The 19,773-nt window shown below is 43.2% G+C and overlaps 1 protein-coding gene across 2 annotated transcripts in view; it reads right to left on the bottom strand.

Moving 5' to 3' along the window:
- Positions 1-364: 364 nt before the first annotated feature.
- The window catches only part of LOC124553879 (ankyrin repeat and protein kinase domain-containing protein 1-like), a 111,160-nt gene continuing 91,751 nt past the window's right edge, over positions 365-19,773 (bottom strand). For both annotated transcript variants that reach the window (XM_047127882.1, XM_047127883.1), the window contains exons 3-4: positions 11,737-11,877; positions 365-894 (exon numbers count right to left, since the gene is read on the bottom strand). In XM_047127882.1, the coding sequence (XP_046983838.1) occupies positions 414-894; positions 11,737-11,877 (622 nt within the window). In that variant the 3' untranslated portion in view covers positions 365-413. The remainder of the gene's footprint in view (positions 895-11,736; positions 11,878-19,773) is intronic.

Below are 19,773 nucleotides of genomic sequence, written 5' to 3'. Positions count from 1 at the left end.
TATAAGGGAAAAGAAAAAGATTCTCCATCCAAAATCCGATCATCAATTTTTACGGACGCTCACATTTCATGAAAGACATCTCTCATTCTCACTCTTAATGTGGTATTAACGGAGTAAATGTTCAAATGGCTCTGAGCACTATGGGACATAACTTCTAAGGTCATCAGTCCCCTACTACCGAACCCTAACTAACCTAAGGACATCACACTCACCCATGCCCGTGGTAGGATTCGAACCTGTGACCACAGCGGTCACGCGATTCCAGACCGTAGCGCCTAGAACCACTTAGCCACCCCGGCCGGCTATTAATGGAGTAGTTACATGCAATATATAATAATTGGTACAAATGAATTATGAAAGAATGTGGTGAACCTTTATTAGTTTTACTCTAGACAGTTGTAGAACTTCAAGCTTCAGTTCAGCAACTGTGCCAGTTGATGGTGGTTGTTCTGCCTGGCGAGATGACGAGGGGTAGCCCCGCTGTCATCTCTCGCCCCCTTGTCAGCTCCCGCTTCCAGCAGTGCAACCGCCGCCTCTTGGTGGTCACCCGCTGCCGCCCAATGTAGTGGCGTCCAACCAGCCTCATGTTTGGCGTTGGGGTCGGCGGCAGACGCCACCAGCAGCCGCACCACATCTGCGCAGTCATTCTTTGCAGCTGAGTGCAGAGGCGTGTTCTGCCAGTCGTTCCTCGCACCCACTTCTGCTCCGCCCTCCACTAGACACCTCACCACCTCTGTGTTCCCCATGGCTGCTGCCCAGTGCAGGGCTGTGTTGCTGTCTTTGTCTGTCGCCCTCACGTCCGCCCCTGCGGCCAGCAGCGACCGCAACGTCTGTACTGCTCCCTCCTTAGCTGCCTGGATCAGCCTCCTGCCCTTCTCCTCTTCAGGAAGGTGCCTGCACAAAACATCATGTTTCTTATTCTTTACTGTAAACACAGACACCATGTGAAGAAAAATATCATAGTAGTTTAGGATACACATCTTTGCAGTGACAAGTTAAAAATCTAGAAACTTCCCTTCTATCATACAAAATAGTCTCAAAGTCAGCGTTTAAGGTACAGATGTGTACCAGTACCCAAGTTTTCATTCACTTTCGATTAAAAATTCCTACATACCATCCTGCAACCAATTCAGTTGACACAATCTGTCACAATTCATTTCAAAGAATGAAATCTGTTACAGCAGATTTATTTACTGTTACAGGACCCATAGAAGCTCAGTTGTATGTCATTGACAGTATAATGCTGCCCCTACAGAGCTACGTTTGAGGCATGGAGCATGGTTAGTGCAGTCTGGGTGTATCTAAGCACAATCATTGACCTGGTGGAACAAGAAACGCGATTCATCCAACCAAGAAACACAAATACACTGGCTAATGGTCCAATTTCTATGACCCATGCGACTGCTTCTATTATTGAAGGTGCTGAACACTGTGTGCAGAACAGTGTGTTCCAAAACACTTGTATTTCCACCAGCACTGTACTCTGTCATCAGACCTACCATTGATGACAGCCAATCCTGATATATAGGGGAAGGGTGCTGGTGCAATCCTTCAATGCCAAACTGCATAGTTAGGCGTGATGTGTTTTCTCATCAGCTCTGCCATAAATCACACCCTATCCTAATTTACAGGGGTGTGTGGGAGGGGTGGGAGGAACCAGATGGGCGGGATGGGCAGTCCTTCAGCTCCATACTTTATGATGTCCAACATTTTGTCGCTTACATGTGGCTTCACCATCCTTGAATCATTTACGATGGATGTGCACAACAGTAGCATGTGAACAGATGACCTTGCTTTGCTGTTTCCAAGGCCTTTGTTCCCAAGCAACAGGCCATAACTGTGTTTTGTCAATGGATTTCCTTATTTTATGGGCCGAATTGTAACTCGAAAATTTCACATTCGTCTTTACTCTGCTTATATGCTACTACTTTCTATATTACATGTCAATATATATAACGTATTTTAAAACTGCAAATACTTTGTAGTTGACTCAATATCTAAATAGACCTTCCATTAGAGCCACGTTTTCTCACATTCATCTCTACTCTGCTTACATGCGGCTGTGACATGCAGTATAAAAAGTAGTCACATGTAAGCAGAGTAGAGACGAGAAAATGGAAGGTCTATTTAAAAACTGGGTCAACTGTAAAGTATTTGCAGTTTTAAAAGATGGAACCTTCCGTTGCAGCCACATCGCCAACATTACATATTGTGTCACAACAGGGAATTTAGTTTCGTTTATTGCACTGCACTTCTTGTAAGAAAATTATCTCTCATTTTGCTGCATTGTCTTCCAGAGGTTTTCTTTTTATTTTTTTTTACTCATTGCTGTGTATAGTTTATATTGGAAGTAATTATTTTATAGTCTTTCATGGCTGGGTTGTTTTACATAACATCCTTTATTCATCCCCATAACCATCCGCTACACAGCGCAGGACAAATTATTCGCTCATCCCCCCACCCCCCTACATTTTATAGAGGACAAGGGGTTGTTTTTAGGCAATACGGTGCGAATTTGTGATTTAGTGTGTTTCAGTGCACTATGCTCCAGCCTCACGGCAGACAGCGGATGGAGGCCGGCTGGCACGTTATGCAGGTGACACAGTCTTGCAACGAGTGTCAGTATGTGTGTACGTGCACGGCAGCCATCAACAGCCAGAATGCAGCATTAGCAAATATACACAGGCGTGGACCGCATGTGATGCGGTTGCATTAGCCAACTCATTGAGAACATTCTAATAAACATGGCACCGCATAACCGGCGGATTCAGCAGTGGTCTGCACTATTTAAGGGCATCAGAGGTGGGCGTCTGCATCGGTTCGACTGATTGGCCATTCGGTCGCTGTTATGTCATCGTCATCAGTGACGCTGTCCCCGAGGAACGGCCGGCGGAGGGCGTTGCCCGCTGCTGCACCGGCGACTCCCGGCGTTGTCACGAGCCGCAGTGTCTGCAGTAGGCGAGCTAGGCTGGGCCTCGTGCTGCTAACCTCCTACCGCCTGCGCAATCACTGACCGAGCATGGTGTCACGTTCCCCGAAGTGCGTACATCAGCACGTCTCCAGCACGACACGAGCGGTGGGGCTGAGCTACCGAAAAATGTATTGGAAGAACCAATAATAAAGCGGAAGAGTGCTAAAAACAGCCACCTTCTTCTACCCAGCCACGCCCTACAACCCCGACCACGTCACCTGCTCCGGTCATCCTATTACAAGTAGTGTCAGTTGGGCAACCTGCGCATCACACACTCCTGTTACAATTGGTGACAGTAATGGTCTGCTCCCTGGATTTGGAGGAAATTGTGGCTGGTAATCGACGAGGATATGTGGCACCTGAGAAGGGCAACAATGGATCAGCAACTCCTGCAACACGACAAGTAAGTACCAATTTTTCGTTTGCTGGTTTGTCTGAACCTGTAGCATAGTCCGTCTTCCCTTCCTGTTCTTCTTTCTGGGCTTACTGTAGTCTTGATTAGATAGCTGGTAGTGATGGAGCAGTCTGTGTCAGCTGAGGTGGCTATTCAGCAGCTACTTGAGCGAGTGTCGGAATTAGACATAGAGCTTGCTCAGCCTAGAGAAGCGAACAAGGAACGGTTTCCTGTTAATGCAGTAATTCCCGACACTAATGCTGCGTCTTTGGTCACCCCTTTCTTGGGAAAAGCTGGGGAGGATGTTATGATTTTTTTTTTTTTTTTTTGAGAACCTTAGCACGGCCGCTAAATTGGGAAATTGGGGTGCAGCAACACTTTTGCATATGGCTAAGTTGAAAGTAACTGGGGATGCTAGAGCATACATTACATGCCATAAAGAAGTAAGGGATGCTCAGACGTTTGAAGTATTCAAAAAAGGGTTGCTCGAAAGGTATCAGTGAAAAATACGTCTAGATATTATCGGGAACAATTGAATAAAATGTATCAAAGGAATGGGGAATCAATAGAATCTTTTATAGATCGAATTCGAAAAATTAATGTTAATACCTATGAGCTAACGGATTCTGATACGGTTAATGAAGCCATTCTGCAGGAAGCTCAGCAGAGGGCACTAGACGCATTTTTGTTGGGAATACAACCCAAAACCTCCCGCAAGATTAGGAAGGAATTCCCTACGACTCTCAATGAGGCAGTCGGAAGCGCTGTGGCGTTAGAGGAAGTTGAAGCAGTAACAAAGACGCAGGACAGGAAAGCAGTGTTTAATGTAGAAGTAAAATGTTTCAGATGTGGTCTGATGGGACACATTAGATGCAATTGCAAGGAAGTGCAGTGCAGGAAATGCAGACGTTGGGGTCGTCAAGAGCGTAATTGCAATGGGTCCTGGCAGAAACATGATAGGAAACCGCAAGGTGGGCCTCACCCCCCTGAGTTAAACGGGGCAAGGGGTGGTGTGTCCACTGTGCAACACCCCCAGTAAGGATTAATGCTAGTGCAGAATCAGTGGCAGACTTTTTTCTGAACGGTTTGGTGAGGGGCAGACCGTGCAAATTTTTATTGGATACTGGGTCTCAGGTATCCGTGGCGAGTAGAAATGTACTCGGTAAAGTAGAATTAAAACCATCACGCTGGACGTTAAGTGGCATGTGTGGGGGACAGGTGAAGTCACTCGGATCAGCGGTGTTAAACTTCTGAGTGGAAATGAGGAACTTCCAGGTGAAAGTAGAAGTTCTTCCAGTTGTTGGTAGCAGCTATGATGGCATACTCGGATTGGATTTCCTGGTTGTGCATCACGCAAAAGTTAACCTGGACTGGCGTACAGTAGAACTGGACGGAATACAATTTCGCCTAGGTTCTGCAGCCGAAAAACCATTACTGCTGCAAGGAACCGCCCAGACGTCAGGTGGGCCACCTACACTGCGTGCAAGGTCCCTTGGGGTTAACTCGTGGGATACTATACCGAAGGGTACAGGGAAAACAATATGGGCAGATGTTGGACCTAGGGTGCTGGTAAATTCGTTGTGTGTCGTTGAACCTTTGCCTGAGAATGAGCTGCTGGATAAAATGAAGTGTTTTACGCGCCGTAGCATGTCCTACGTGCGGGAGATAGCAGGAAAAAAGGTTGTGCCTGTCTATTGATAATTTTGGCCTTGAAGAGGTGCAGTTAGCATGGGATACCATAATAGCGAATCTGGATATAATAGGGGAAGATGAACTGGATAAGGATTTCGCAGCCGATTACACAATGCTGGGGGAGTCTGTCAATCGGTCTGCACTGGGGCTTAAAGTAGCATATTTAGAAGGGCAAGACAGAGAAGTCATGGAGAACCTTTTGACGGAATATAAAGAGTTATTTAATTCTCATGGTCCACTGTCTGCCACACCATTAGTTCAGCATTACATCCCCACTGGGAATGAAGCACCGGTGTATAAACGTCCATATCGTGTTCCAAAAAGTTTACAGCCTGTCATGGAAGAATTTATTAATCAACAGCTTAGGGATGGGATAATAGAAACCAGTAGTAGTCCCTGGTCCGCTCCTGTCGTAATAGTGGGTAAAAAATCACCTGATGGGGGCAAGGCGTATCGTTTTCGTTGTGATTATCGTTTCCTGAATCAAAAAACTATATCGGATGCATACCCAATGCCTAATATCACTGAAACTCTGGATAATTTTGGTCAGTGTCGGTACTTCACGACCTTGGCTCTTCGAAGCAGGTACCACCAGTTCGAGGTCGCCGCGGAAGGCCGACCAAAGATAGCTTTTTTAACACCTACAGGTCATTTTCAGTATCGGCAAATGCCTTTCGGACTGAAAAATGCTCCAGCAACCTTCCAACGGTTACTAGATAGCGTGTTACGAGGGCTGAAACCTAATCAGTGTATGGTATATTTGGACGGCATAATTGTTTTCTCAAAGGACTTGGAAGAACATGTGCGCCATTTGCGTGAAGTTTTCGTTCGTTCAAATGGCTCTGAGCACCATGGGACTTAACATCTCAGGTCATCAGTCCCCTAGAACTTAGAACTACTTAAACCTAACTAATCTAAGGACATCACATACATCCATGCCTGAGGCAGGATTCGAACCTGTGACCGTAGAGGTTGCGCGGTTCCAGACTGAAGCACCTAGAACCAACCTAACTAACCTAAGGACATCACACACATCCATGCCTCAGGCAGGATTCGAACCTGCGACCGTAGAGGTCGCACGGTTCCAGACTGAAGCACCTAGAACCGCTCGGCAACTAACGGCCAGCTTTTCGATCCTCTGAAAGCAGCACGGTTAACTCTTCATATGGAAAAATGTCATTTTTTGTTGCAAGAAGTCCGTTATTTAGGTCATATTATAGGACAGGAGGGTGTCCACACGGATCCAAAACTTGTAGAGGCGGTAATGAATTTTCCAACACCTACAAAAGTAACAGTTACAGTTTTATTTAGGTCTCGCCATTTTTTAGAGGAGGTATATTCGAAAATTTGCGGAAATTGCAAAGGCCCCTCATGCAGTTGTTTAAGAAGGGAGCAAAATTTCACTGGTCAGCAGCATGCAAAGAGGCTTTTCAAAAGTTAAAAAAAATTGTTAACAACTAGTCCGGTTTTGGCTTTTCCAGATTTTAGTAAACAGTTTATATTATCTTGTCACACTAGCAATTTTGCTTTGGGTATTCTATTATCTCAGAAAGTAGATGGGCAGGAACACCTGATAGCATATGCTTCCAGACAGCTAAACAATGCAGAAAAAAAAAACTCAACAACTGAGAAGGGGTTATTGGCATTAATTTTCGGAATAACCTATTTCCGGTGTTATTCGTATGGACAACGATGATTACTCACCATGCAGCACTTAAGTGGTTGTTAGGGCTTAAAGACCCAACGAGTGGATTAACTAAGTGGGGTTTGCGGCTTAGTGAGTATGATTTTGAGGTGATTCATCGACCGGGTAAATCGCACAGAAACGCGGATTGTCTGAGTCGTAAAGTATGCGCCATGGAATGCACAGGAATAAATGAGAACGAATGGGAGGAAGCACAAACCGTCAACACAGACTGTCAATGATTTACCTCACGGCGACAGTTTGTTGTGGAAGAAGGGATATTGTACCGTAAAACTAGGAACAGTCCACGCATAGTCGTACCAGAAACATTGTGAAGTTAAATTTAAAGGCAAGCACATGATTCAATGTTTTCTGGTCATTCGGGTCGAAGAGCAACGGAAAGGAGGGTAGCACAAAATTATTGGTGGTCAACGCGTAGGCAAGATGTCGAGCAGTACGTAAAGAATTGCATTCCGCGTGCTCAACAGGCGGAATTGAGTCATCAGAAAATTGTGTTGCAACGACTACCGGAAGTGGATAGACCTTTTCAATTACTTGGCTTCGACGTCTTGGGACTGCTTGTGCAAACACCAGTGGGTAATAGCTATGTGTTAACAATAATAGATCATTTTTCGCGCTATGTGTCTCCGACAGCTATTCTGGACCAGCGAGCCAAAACAGTGGCTCACGCCATAGTACAACAATGGGTACTGAAATTCGGAACACCTGAAATTATAATTACAGATCAAGGGACAAACTTTATGTCCGATTTGATGAGACAGTTATGCAAGTTGTTGCATGTAAAGAAATTGAGAACGAGTGTGTTACCCCCGCAGGCTAATGGTCGGACCGAGAGTGTTCATCGTACAACACAACAATTGGGATACCCTATTGGCGTTTGTAACAGTGGCGTATAACTCAAAAGTGCATGAAAGTAAGGATTGTCTCCGTATGAAGTACTGTTTGGTCAAAAGGTGCCATCTCCGTTTGAATTGCTCAAGACCCCACCAGGAACTGATATTTCGGCTGTTAAGGATTTATCCACAAAGTTGAAAACAATCTGGCGGCAGGTGAAAAAAATGAACACAAAGCGTTAGAGAGACAGGACAAAGTTCACCCAAATATCATGTAGGACAATGGGTGATGATGACTAATCCGTATGTGCCAAAAGGCAAAACGAAAAAATTTGTATCCCGTTATCAAGGTCCTTTCCAGGTGATAGAGATGACATCGCCAGTGAATGTACAATTACAGCTTCCAACTCGCCCTACTATTGTGTATGTGAGCCGAATTAGGCCTTTCAAGGGGAATTTTGAGGAATTTCCTTCTTTGTCTACAGTAACTTCAAGTGGAGAGAAAGATGAATCTAAGAAATAGAATAAGTAAGGAGTAGATAAACAAGAGAACCAAGTTAATTGTGGAAGTGATCAGACATGCTATTATTCTCTTAGGCCATGCGTAAAAAGTAAGAGCTAATGTGAGTTGTTTTTCTTCTGTTTCTCAGGAGGCATGACGTTCTGGTAAGACCAGCAGTTCCAGCGTCATGGGTTGCGCGGAAGAGGGAAGGTGTGCACTATTTCTCAGCATAGTTATTCTGTTTTGCTCCTGCAACTTAGCTGAAGCCTTGAAGATACGTCCTACATCAAGTGGTGTGTTGTTCTCATGACAAGTGGACGTAATTATGTCCGGACAACAGTGAACCTTAAGGGTGGCCTGTAATATTTGGGCGGTTGAAGACAAAAATCCGTAAATTAGAGGATACATTTAATGAACTTCATTCCATTGTGGGTAATCAGTCAAGGTTTAATGACAAACAGGTGGAATATCAGCTACTACGATCAGCTTTTGCACGCTTACAAGCTAAGTTGCGGGATCTGCAGGATTAATCCCGCACGTCTGTAGGAAAAGAGGATGGTTAGACGCAGGTGGTCATATCCTAAAAACTGTTTTTGGGACCGCTGATGCAGAAGATATTAAAGGTATTAATGAAACGCTATGGCAGGTACAGTATAATGTGAATAGCAACCAGGGAATGCTAGATCTTCACACAACCCAATTAGAAAGTTTGGAGAAAGATGTAGTTAATAATACGCGCCAATTGCGAGCTTTGGCCGCGACCTTGATGTCCCACATTACGGCCACAGCCGTTACAACCAATCATGACTTGGGTATAATCAAGTACCGGTTGGATAACATCGATTCACAGCTGATAATCGCTAAGCTGCTCCGTTTTCTTGCTGACAGTATTACGGAAGCACCCATAGAAGCCACAGAACTTCAGGAGGCTTTGTTGCACGTAATGCGCGGGCACCTAACCCCGGTACTGTTACCTTCTGAACAACTTCGGGAAGGATTATGGAAAGTTCAATCAGAATTGCCCGCATCCCCGGAGCTGCTGACAACATTACCAGATGAACACTTATCTCTGTACTACAAAATGGCCACTGTTACCAGTATGCGGACGGGTACCCTGCTGAGAATTCATATCATAATACCATTAACACGTAAGGATTGTAAATTTGAATGTTACGCCTTGCATATGTATCCAGTGAAGTGGGAAATTTTGCAGAAATTCGTACAATTAACTGTACTGGAAATACTGGTAGTGGCACGTAACAGACAAGCTCATGCGTTTCTCACTGCAGAAGACTTGCTGCGTTGTCAAACAAGTCCAGTTACCATATGCCCTGCGAAATTGTTACACACTGTTCCCAAACCTTTTGAGTATTCCGCTCTCAAGATCCAGTCGCGGAGTGCCCTAAGGAAATTATAGCAGGCACGGTGCAGTTCTTTCAGCAAGTGGGTCCACGTTGGGTATTTTCAGTAATGGAAAACACAGTCGTTATTTGCGTTTGTTACGAGGAGGGTAAGCAAGGGAGTACGCAAAGAATAGAATTGCAGGGGCAGGGACTGTTAATTAACGGCACACAGTGTGACATTTCAGGGCCAACTTTTTGTTTACCAGCCGTGATTACTGGAGCTACAATCATGAACATAGCACGCACATTGGTCTATGTACCCGACCAACGGGTGCAATTCGACACGAAAGAAAATCTCACTCTTTTGAATAGCACATTAGACCCGACTTTGCTCGCCTCTTTGGACTGGATGCTAGCAGCTCAGGAAGAACATATAACTATGGAACATCTTTTTCAATGAGTGCATGAGTACCGTATTGAGCATAAGCAATGCTTACTAGTTACTGGATCATCAACCACCGCCACCTGTTTTTTGTCTTTGTCGTAGGATTAATGTACTATCGGCTCAAGAGGAAGGTAGCCCAAATCCCACCCCTTCCAACCTTTAACCTAAGGGTCCAAACAAAATCACTGAACAGTTGTGAGGCACTGCAGTAGGACACTGAGCAATGTTTATGAACAAAGATTAGACTGAGGATAGAAGTGAATGAACACAGTGTAAATAGTGAACTGTAGTTGTTTTGACTTTTTGGTTGAATTCGGGGGCGAAATCTTTTCGAACGAGGGAGGAATTGTAGAGGACAAGGGGTTGTTTTTAGGAAATATGGTGAGAAATTGTGATTTTGTGTGTTTCAGTGGACAATGCGCCAGCCTCACGGCAGACGGTGGACAAAGACTGGCTGGGGCATTATGCAGATGACACAGTTTTGCAATGAGTGTCGGTATTTGTGTATGTCGGTATGTGTGTACGTGCGCGGCAGCCATCAACAGCAAGAACGCAGCATTAGCAGAATTACGCAGGTGCGGGCCGCTTGTGGCGCGGTTGCATTAGCCAACTCATCGAGAACCTTCTAATAAACATGCCACGGTGTAACTGGCAGATTCAGCAGTGGTCTGCACTATTTAAGGGCATCAGAGGTGGGCGTCGGCATCGGTTTGACCGACTCGGCGTTCGGTCGCTGTTACGTCGTCGTCATCAGTGACGCCGTCGCTGAGGACCGGCTGGCGGAGGGCGCTGCCCGCTGCTGCACCGGCGTCGTCACGAGCCGCAGTGTCTGCAGTAGGCGAGCTCGGCCAGGCCTCATGCTGCTAACTTCCTACCGCCTGTGCAGCCGCTGACCGAGCGCGGCACCCCCGTTCCCCAGGCTGCGCACATCAGCACATCTCCAGCACGACACGAGCGGTGGGGCTGAGCTAGCGGAAAATGTATTGGAAGAACCAACAATAAAGAGGAAGAGTGCTAAAAACAGCCACCTTCTTCTACCCGGCCACGCCCTAGAACCCCGACCACGTCACCCGCTCCGGCCGTCCTATTACAATTTTCATTTCTGCCTCTTATTACAAGCGTGTGTACATACTCATTTGCAACAAGAATTTGCTTCCTAATCTGATTCCCTTACGACCTTTATGGATTTCTTCACTCGCCTTTTAATAATTTTTGTAATTCGGTTTAGTTCTCCTCCAACTACTTTACTTCCTTGTCTCATTACTTCATCACTTTTTTCGGTTGAAGATAATCTGTTGTGGTTGCATACTACAAGTTTTCTTCAGTCTTTACCCTGATGTTTTTGTTCTGCATAGATCTTCTGTTCTTAAGCCGTATATCTCATCCTGAGACTGTTTTCTCGTTTGCTTTCCATCTGATTCTGTGTGCACCTTTACTAATTTCGATATTAGTATGTATTACAGAACGAAACATCTCATCCAAAACAATATATACATATTCTTTAATACCATAGAACATGTTTTTTGGTATGAACATTGCTTTGTCATCTTACATTTAAAAATATCTGCATTTTTGCAAGCTTATCCTCACAGTGTTTTATGAATATACACACATTCTTTGGGAAAAGAAATGGTTTGTATGGCACTTATCCTGGAATGAACATAACTCTCTCTGTGAGTCCAGAGAAGTTGGTCAGTCTATCTTATGCACCCACAGTTAAACACTCACACGTGTTAATCCTGCTGTATTAAAAAATGGAAATAGGACATTCTTTTACATAGTACTTGGTTAATTTCCAATTAAGTGGCACTATGAGTGTGCAAACTGTGAATGTGTAGGAACACAACTCACCGCATGAGAGAGACAGTCGTGTCATCAAGTGGAAGATTCTGGTGGGGAGCAGTGTGGAACACAGCTGTGATAGGTGTCTGCCCTTGGTCGCTGTGGGGCTGAGTGCTGGTGGTGGGCTCGCTCTCTGTAGTCGCTGTCACGCTGCACAGAGAGACACTACATGGGTGAGTGAACTCACATTGGAGTTAGGGGGTGTTTACTATAGGCAGAACAGCTGAGGTATAGTCTACTAAAATAACAGAAGACACACTGCTAACAAGAACAGTTTGTTAGTTAATATGAACGACTTAACATTGAATTAATCAGTTTCTGCAATACTTCTCTTCATTACCTGTAAACATAGGGTAGCATGGCAAACAACAAGTTATTACAAATAAAGCACAATTTATGGTACATGCATGAGTCAACAATATTTATGGTCAAACATGAGAATTATTGTACAGAACAGTTCTAATACGTCACTACAGCAGCAATTGCACACATATATAATCATTAAATGGAGTTGAGAGCGTTTGCAGTCATGTGTTAGGTAGTCGGCTCTAAGATGCTTAAACAGTGAACAAACTGCACTTCTGTAAAGACTCATGAAATAATGATTCGATCACAAACGTAATTAAAACCTTGATCACTGTCATGTTTGCCTTTGAGGAGATTTGTAACCTATAGTCTGTGCAAGATGAATAATAATCACTGAAGGAAATGTGTATAAAGAGATTGACATACATAATAGGTATATAAACAGAGAGAGAGAGAGAGAGACAGAGCAACCTTAATGTGGTAAGTTGGGATATCAACTTACTATAGAAACAACATGAAGTGTAATGTAAATGAGAAGTTGTATGATAAATTGACAGCATGACTAGCAGATGTTCAACTACTCCATAATAGTGCGTGAAGCACCAGTAAATGAAGAACATGACGGTCAGGAATTGTAAGAAGTAGCCTAAAAAAGTTATGAGGAGTAATTTCAGCATTTACTTTTGTGTAAAGCAGGTAGAACTATACGAAAACTAGCTCCAGAAGCTGGTGGTCTGTCATCAGCATTGCTGACTCTCGATCACGAGGCTCCAGGCTCATTTCTCAGGGACTTTCCTGGAGATTTTCTCCGCTCAAGACTGGGTGTGTATGCTGGCCTCTTCACCATTACATCAAGATGAAAATCACAAAACCGGTGTCACATAACAAGACTTGCGCCAGGTGGTTGAACATCACAGATGGAGTCTCATGGCCACTACTGCCATACACATATTTTTGAAAACACAGCAGTGGTGAATTTTCATGTTAAATTACATTTAAAAAAAGAGAGACTAGAGTGAGGAGTTTCCAGTACAAGTTACAACTAAAATGACAAATGGCAGTAGTGTAGGCAGTTTTATCTCAAAGACTGTATTAACATATATACTCTAATATTTGTCAAGTGAAGGTAATAGACTAGTATGTATCTGTGAACCAATGTGTAACAGAGAATCTTATTCTTCTTCTTGCATTACGGCTGCTGTAGGACCACGGGTAGCTCTTCGTGGACTACATTTTCCTCTTCTTCTCCCAGAACCTCTTCATTCTTTCTCTTCTTCTCTCCCTCTCTTCTTCCGAGGTCTTCAGTGTCTATTTCTCCTGTCGGCTCCACTGGTGACACTGTAATCTTTTCCTGTATTCTTCTCTGTCACTGATCTTCGGCATATTGGTCGGTGTATATTTGTTCCTCCAATTTTCCTTTCCTTCGACCTTGATCCCCAATTCCTACCTGTCCTTCCGAAGTTCAACAACCCACTTGGTTCTTGTCTTTCCCCTTGTCCTCCCTGTTGTTTCCCACGCTCTCTCTCTATCATTCTGTCCATACTCATCCTAACCACAGGTCCAGCAAACTTGCCCTTTTGAGTCTGATTTCCCGAGATATTGTTCTCATGTTTCGGTACAATTCTTCCCTACGTCTTTACATCCACCTCTCTCCACCTCTTTTGGAACCTAGTATTTTTCTCACTATTTTTCTCTCTTCTTTCTCTAGTTGTTCTGCCCCATTTCTTCCTAGTGTCATCGTCTCAGCAGCATATAATACTGCATTCCTCACTGTTGCCTTGTAGTGGCTTATCTTTGCCTCAGTGGCTATATTATTTTTATTGTATATCTCTCTCTTCATGCAGAAGGCTGACCTCATCTTCTTTATCCTCTCTGTTATTCCCTCCTTGCTCCTGTTCCTTCCTGTTATAAATTCTCCCAGGTGTTTAAATTTGTCCATCATTTGCACAGTGGCTCCTGGTGTTTCCCAGTCTGCAGTGGTATTTAATGTCTTTGTCTTGTTATAGGCGATCCTCAGTCCCACCTTTCTGGCTACCTTACTTAAGTTATCGAGTTGTGTCTTTGCGTCTTCTTCTGTCTCAGTTACTATTGCTATGTCATCTGCATAGGCTAGGCAATCCACTTGAGGCCTGTTGTCCTTTTTGTCCCCCACATGGGTCTTTGGTATTCCCATTTCCTCGTTTATTGCTCTCCACTGCCTGATCACTTCGTACCGTGTTATACTGAACAACAATGGTGACAATCCATCTCCCTGTTTAACAACAGTCTTGATCTCAAATTCTTCTGACAGTGCTCCTCTGAATCTCACCATTGCTTTTGTGTCTGTCAGAATTTCTTTTATGATTTCTTGTGTAGTTCCATCAAGTCCTCTGTTCTTCATGATCCTAACAAGAGTCTGTCTGTCGATGGAGTCATATGCCTTTGTGAAGTCCACGAAAGTTATTACTGTCTTTTTGTTTTTTAAGGCCCTATGTTCTGTCAGTTGCTTCAGGATAAATATCTGTTCTGTACAACCTCTTCCCTTCCAGAATACCGCTTGCTAGTCGCCAACTGTACTTTCAACCTGTTCTTCTACTTTCTTGAACAATAGTTTTGACAGCACCTTGTATCCGACCTCTAGTAGCGATATTATTCAGTAGTTGTTTGCATCTCTCTTGTCCCCCTTCTTATGTATTGGTACTACAATTGCATTCTTCCCTCCTTCTGGCAACTTCTTTGTTCTCCAGGTCTGGTGAATTATGTTGGTCATGTTGTCTATTGCTTTGTTGCCTCCCCACTTCATCTCGGCTACTATACCATCTTCACCAGTTGCCTTATTACTGTTTAGATCGCTCATGGCATGTGCGACTTCATCCCTGATTGGAGGGCGTAGCTCTCTCCCTTCTGTGTCAGTCCCCAGTTCCAGCTTTTCTTTAGGTGGTTCACAGTTCAGCAGGTCATGAAAGTACTCAGCAAAAATCCGACAGTTCTCCTTCGCTCTAACAGCCAGCTCCCCTTTCTCATCTCTTACAAACAGTTCTCTACCCTTGTATCCAACCAGACTCTTTTTGAATTTCCTGAAAAAGTGTCTGCTGTTGTTTTTCCTGAAGTTGGTCTCAATCTCGTCCAGTTCCTGCTTCATCTTCTGTCTTCTGATCCATCTTATTGTTTGGGCTGCTTCCTTTCTTGCTCCTAAGAAAACTTCCCATTTTTCCTGGTCTTTGTTGCTGCTCCAGTCTCTCCAGGCTTTCCTGCTAGTCTCTACCACTTCCTCACATTCCTTGTTCCACCACCATTGCTTCTGTTTCTTTTCTTTCTTTACCCATGGTTCTGCCTGTTTCACCATATTTCGCTTCATGTCGTCCCATTCATTGAATGATTCAATTCCTTCCACATATCTGGATCGATTGTGTCTTAATTTGTCTCTGTCTACCTTTATGTTTTCTGTTCTTCTATTCGTCTGTGGCAGTCTGTGCCTGTTTGGAATCCAAAGCCACTTAACTTCTGTAAGATAGTGATCCGATTCTATTCTTGTGTTCTTCCTGACCTTTGTCTTCATGATCTCTTTAGCATTTGTCCAGCTGATCGCTATGTGGTCAATTTGGAATTCCTCAAGGCGGGCGCATTTGTTTGCCCATGTCCTTTTCTTACACGGTTTGGCCCTGAAGTGTGTTGTCATCAATCTCATTTTGTGTTCTCGACACAGTTCAATTAGTCTTTCTCCATTTTTGTTTGTCCGCTGGTGTGCAGGGTACTCGCCCACTACTCCTTTATGTTGCTTCTCTCTTCCAATCTGTGCATTATAATCTCCTACGAGTATCTTTACATGTCTCTATGGTACGTTTTTCAATGTATCATCTAGCTCTTCCTGGAAACTATCTGCAAATTTCTTGTCTTTCCTGTTCTTGTCATTTGCAGGTGCATGCCCCTTTATTATTGTATACTTTTTGTTCCCTGCTTGAAATGTCAGTGTTGGTGTCCTTTCTGACCTGCTCTTCATTTCAGTTATGCCATCCTCATATCTCTTGCCTACTATGAACCCTGTACCAAAGCATCTAGGTGCAAGTCTTTCCTTTCCCACTTTAACTCCTGGTTTGCCCTTCAGTATTATGAAGCCTTCTGGCTCCACTGTATCTTCGTCAGTGTATCTTGTTTCTTGTATCACTAATATTCCAATGCTTCTCTCTTTCATCTCATCTATTACCTGTTTAAGTTTACCAGTCTTAATCATTGTCTGTACATTTATGGTTCCAATTCTGAAAGTCTTTTTAGTTTTAATCTTCTTTGAGGTTCTTGGGAGCTCTGACTCTTCCCCTATGCACTTTTTGGCAGGTCCCCCAGAATCCGAATGCCTGCTTGCGTCGACCTTGGTCAACGGGGGTTGTCCCTCTGGGGTAATCTCGATTCCATAGTGCGACCCATTCCATGAGCTAAAAAATTTTTTTTTTTGTGGGACGGCTCGTGTCCGTCCAGTTATACGAATGAAGTTGTTAGCCCCAGAAGATGTGTTCAGGCTGCCCCTGACATGGGGACACAGACGCCTTTGGTAGCCGCCCCTAACATGGAGTACAGCCACTACCTGATGTTTCAGTGGCTCTCCCGCTCTCTCTGTCGTTGGGAAGCGACCTTCCTCTTCTGCCTTCGAGACCATTGGCCGGGCTTCGCCCTAACTTGTTGCTACTATCCAGAGCCAGATGGACTCAGTTTTTTTTACGAGGTTGTTACTCCTCCCCCTCCTCCTTCACCATGACTTGCGAGATTGGGCCCTGGGCTTGGGACCAGCAATGGCAGGTTTGTAACAGAGAATATAAATATCTTCAACATTTCGCGGCCCTGTCAGCAACTGTATAAATATTAATGGACAAACGATAGTTACTGTTATTCTGAGGAAGGCTGGGTTATCCTGACTGAAATCCAGGTAAATTCTAGGTAAATAGTGCAACTGAGGCTGTTGGTTATTAAAATTAAAATTAATAACAGAGAATAGTTTGATCTAAATGTCTCATTCGTATTGAGGCTGTTAGAGACATACAAGTGGCTCAAATAGATGGAATAAGGAAGATCAACAGCAATGCTCAGGTAGAAGGAAATGTTGTGGCATTCAGTGAACAGCCTTCAGAAACGATATAGCGAATTTCAAGCAAGAATTTGGGGAGAGGTGGAGGAAGGGGTTTGAGATTTGTTGCTTGCATCTCCAGGTTTCAGTACAGTGTGATAACCAGTACAGGTTGGCCATTTGTGAGTAGTAGGAAGGAGCATATCAAAGTACAATACAATATCTGGGCCACAGCTGGGCAGAGAGGAGAAGGAAATGTGGAGGAACAGCCCAGTATCAAGTTGGTTAGTTGTCTTGTGGTGAGGGCACAGGATGTTTGAGGTGTAAGCACCTGCACCCTACTATTCCTCTGCACACAGAATCTTGTTTTCTGAATATCATGCATACACAACTTGACTCAGAACAATACCCATCTCTCTGAAGCCTGGCATAATTCAGCCGATGTTCCTTGAAGTTATATTATATTGTGCCTGTACGGGTTGGGGTGTAAAATAAAATTACTGGAATATTGCATACGTGTACTAAGGAAATGGAAGTAATTATGCAGCACACAACCCTGTAGTACTGTCCTGCACAGTAGCTAATGCAAGCTGGGTTGGTGTGAAAGCATCACCAGTTTTTCATTATGCTGACTGACACATTGCACTACTAATTACGTTTTCCCTTGTGGAACGATGAGATTTATTATCCTTCAGTGTGATCATCAATACTAATGACCACTTGTGTTGGTATGCCAGGAGAAGCTTGTGAAAGCTGGGACTGCCATGTGCTCTGCTGCTGGTGTGTGCAGAGATCCTTCTGTCAGTGGTAAGGTGTCATTCCCTGTATACTTATTGTGAATCGTGAACATGGGGCTGACGTAACAGTGATGTGCTTGACATCATATAGAAATTTTGATAAGTCATCATTTACAGCATTGAGTATTTCCAATGCTTTGCTACTCCCCTAGATACATTCCGCAACATACTACAATTTTCTGAAGAAGGTAGAGAGTGACATACTTCTTCCTCATTGTTACTTATTTTTAGACAGTATTATGTCTTTATAGCTATGTTACTGTCAGAAGCAGCAGTGCCATCAAATAAGTAAACACTACATTAGACAGTGGTAGTATAATCTGTACATCATGCCAAACAAGGCCTGAGCAATCCCCTGTCTGGTTACAAACTGCATATGTGAGTGAGTCTATTTCTGCGCTGTGTGCCCAGAGCAAGAATGCCAAATACAAGATACACTTCAACAAATCCATTGTTTAGATACTTTCCATAATGATGTGGTTTGCATGCAATATAACAGAACTCTTGATTCAAAATAAGGATGGTTTGATTAAAGGTTAAACCAATGAATGAAGGTACTGCAAAATTGGCTTTTCCATATATTTTCAGCTAACTTAATTGCTAATAATGGTTTAGAGATTCCATGAACCTGCTGTGAGAAGGTAATGAAAGCATTGTCAGCTATCAGCACACAGCTATCAGTGAAGGTGTATTATATAGCAGAGACATATCTAAGGAAACGGAATGGTATAAACACTTTCGGCTTGCAACTACAAACACACACACACATATATATATATATATGAAAGTTATATATATATATATTATCTCAAATAAATTGCCTCCTGGAAGCCTTCTCCTGGTATAGGATATTTAATTTATGTAACGTGAGTTACCTTTATTTATGTAACGTGAGTTCCCACAATTTTTGTAGGATTAGTTATAATTTTAAGCAGTCAGATTTGTTCTGAATTACATACAACACAACTAACAATATATTTGACATATTTAATGTATATTTAACTCCATATGACATATAAAATCCCATAGGGAATAGCTATTTCTTCTTTACAACAATTTGCAATTTTTTCAGTATGCCTTTAAGTGCAGCTGAAAAGATGAGAAGGCAGAAATTGAAAGATGAAGGCAGATATCAAGAGTATAAAATCAAACAAAAGGGAACTATGAAAAAATTCAGGAAAAAGAAGCAGGAACAGGAAAAATGTTTGAGTAAAAGAGAACAAGAAAGGATTTCTGCAGACAGAAAACAGAATGCTATCGAGAAAGAGTTGCCAAGTACAGGAAAAGGCTAAAGAAATCATCTTCAGCTACACCAAGTAATTCTGCCTCTCCGTCGTATAAAAATAGGTCTTCACTGGGAAAAGCCATATCAAAAGTGAAACGTATACTTCCAGCATCACCCAGAAAACAAAAATATGTTATTAGAACGTTGTATCATACGTCTGTTGAACCTTTAGAAGTAGAAAGAATCTCTAAACAAAAAATAAGTGATGAAATAATAAGTGCAGTGAGCAAATTCTATGAAAGGTATGACATTAGCAGACAGGCCCCTCGATACAAGGACGTTGTGAGTGTAAAAGATTAGAAAGGTAATACCTAAGTACACCAGTAACTAGCCAGAATTTTTTCTATGTGCAGAGCCTACAGCCAATTGTTGGTTGGGAAAGTGCATGAAATGTAAAGATTTATTGGCAGTTAAACTTCTTGGTTTATGTACTGGTGTACAAGAGTATGGTGCGAAATGGGATGTGTGGCAGGAGAGTGATGGCAGACTTCTGAAAGTAGAGGAAGAAGTTATATTACACAATATTATTGATAACATTCTTACCACGGGACCTAAATTTTTAGAGCACTGCTACTTTAAGAGAGAACAATAAAAGAACTACCAGACTGATAAGGTATCACTGC

The sequence above is a fragment of the Schistocerca americana genome, chromosome 11 (genome assembly GCF_021461395.2).
Source record: "Schistocerca americana isolate TAMUIC-IGC-003095 chromosome 11, iqSchAmer2.1, whole genome shotgun sequence".
NCBI lineage: Eukaryota > Metazoa > Arthropoda > Insecta > Orthoptera > Acrididae > Schistocerca > Schistocerca americana.
The sequence above is the reverse complement of the archived record's forward strand: the minus strand, read 5'-3'. Positions and strand labels throughout refer to the sequence as shown.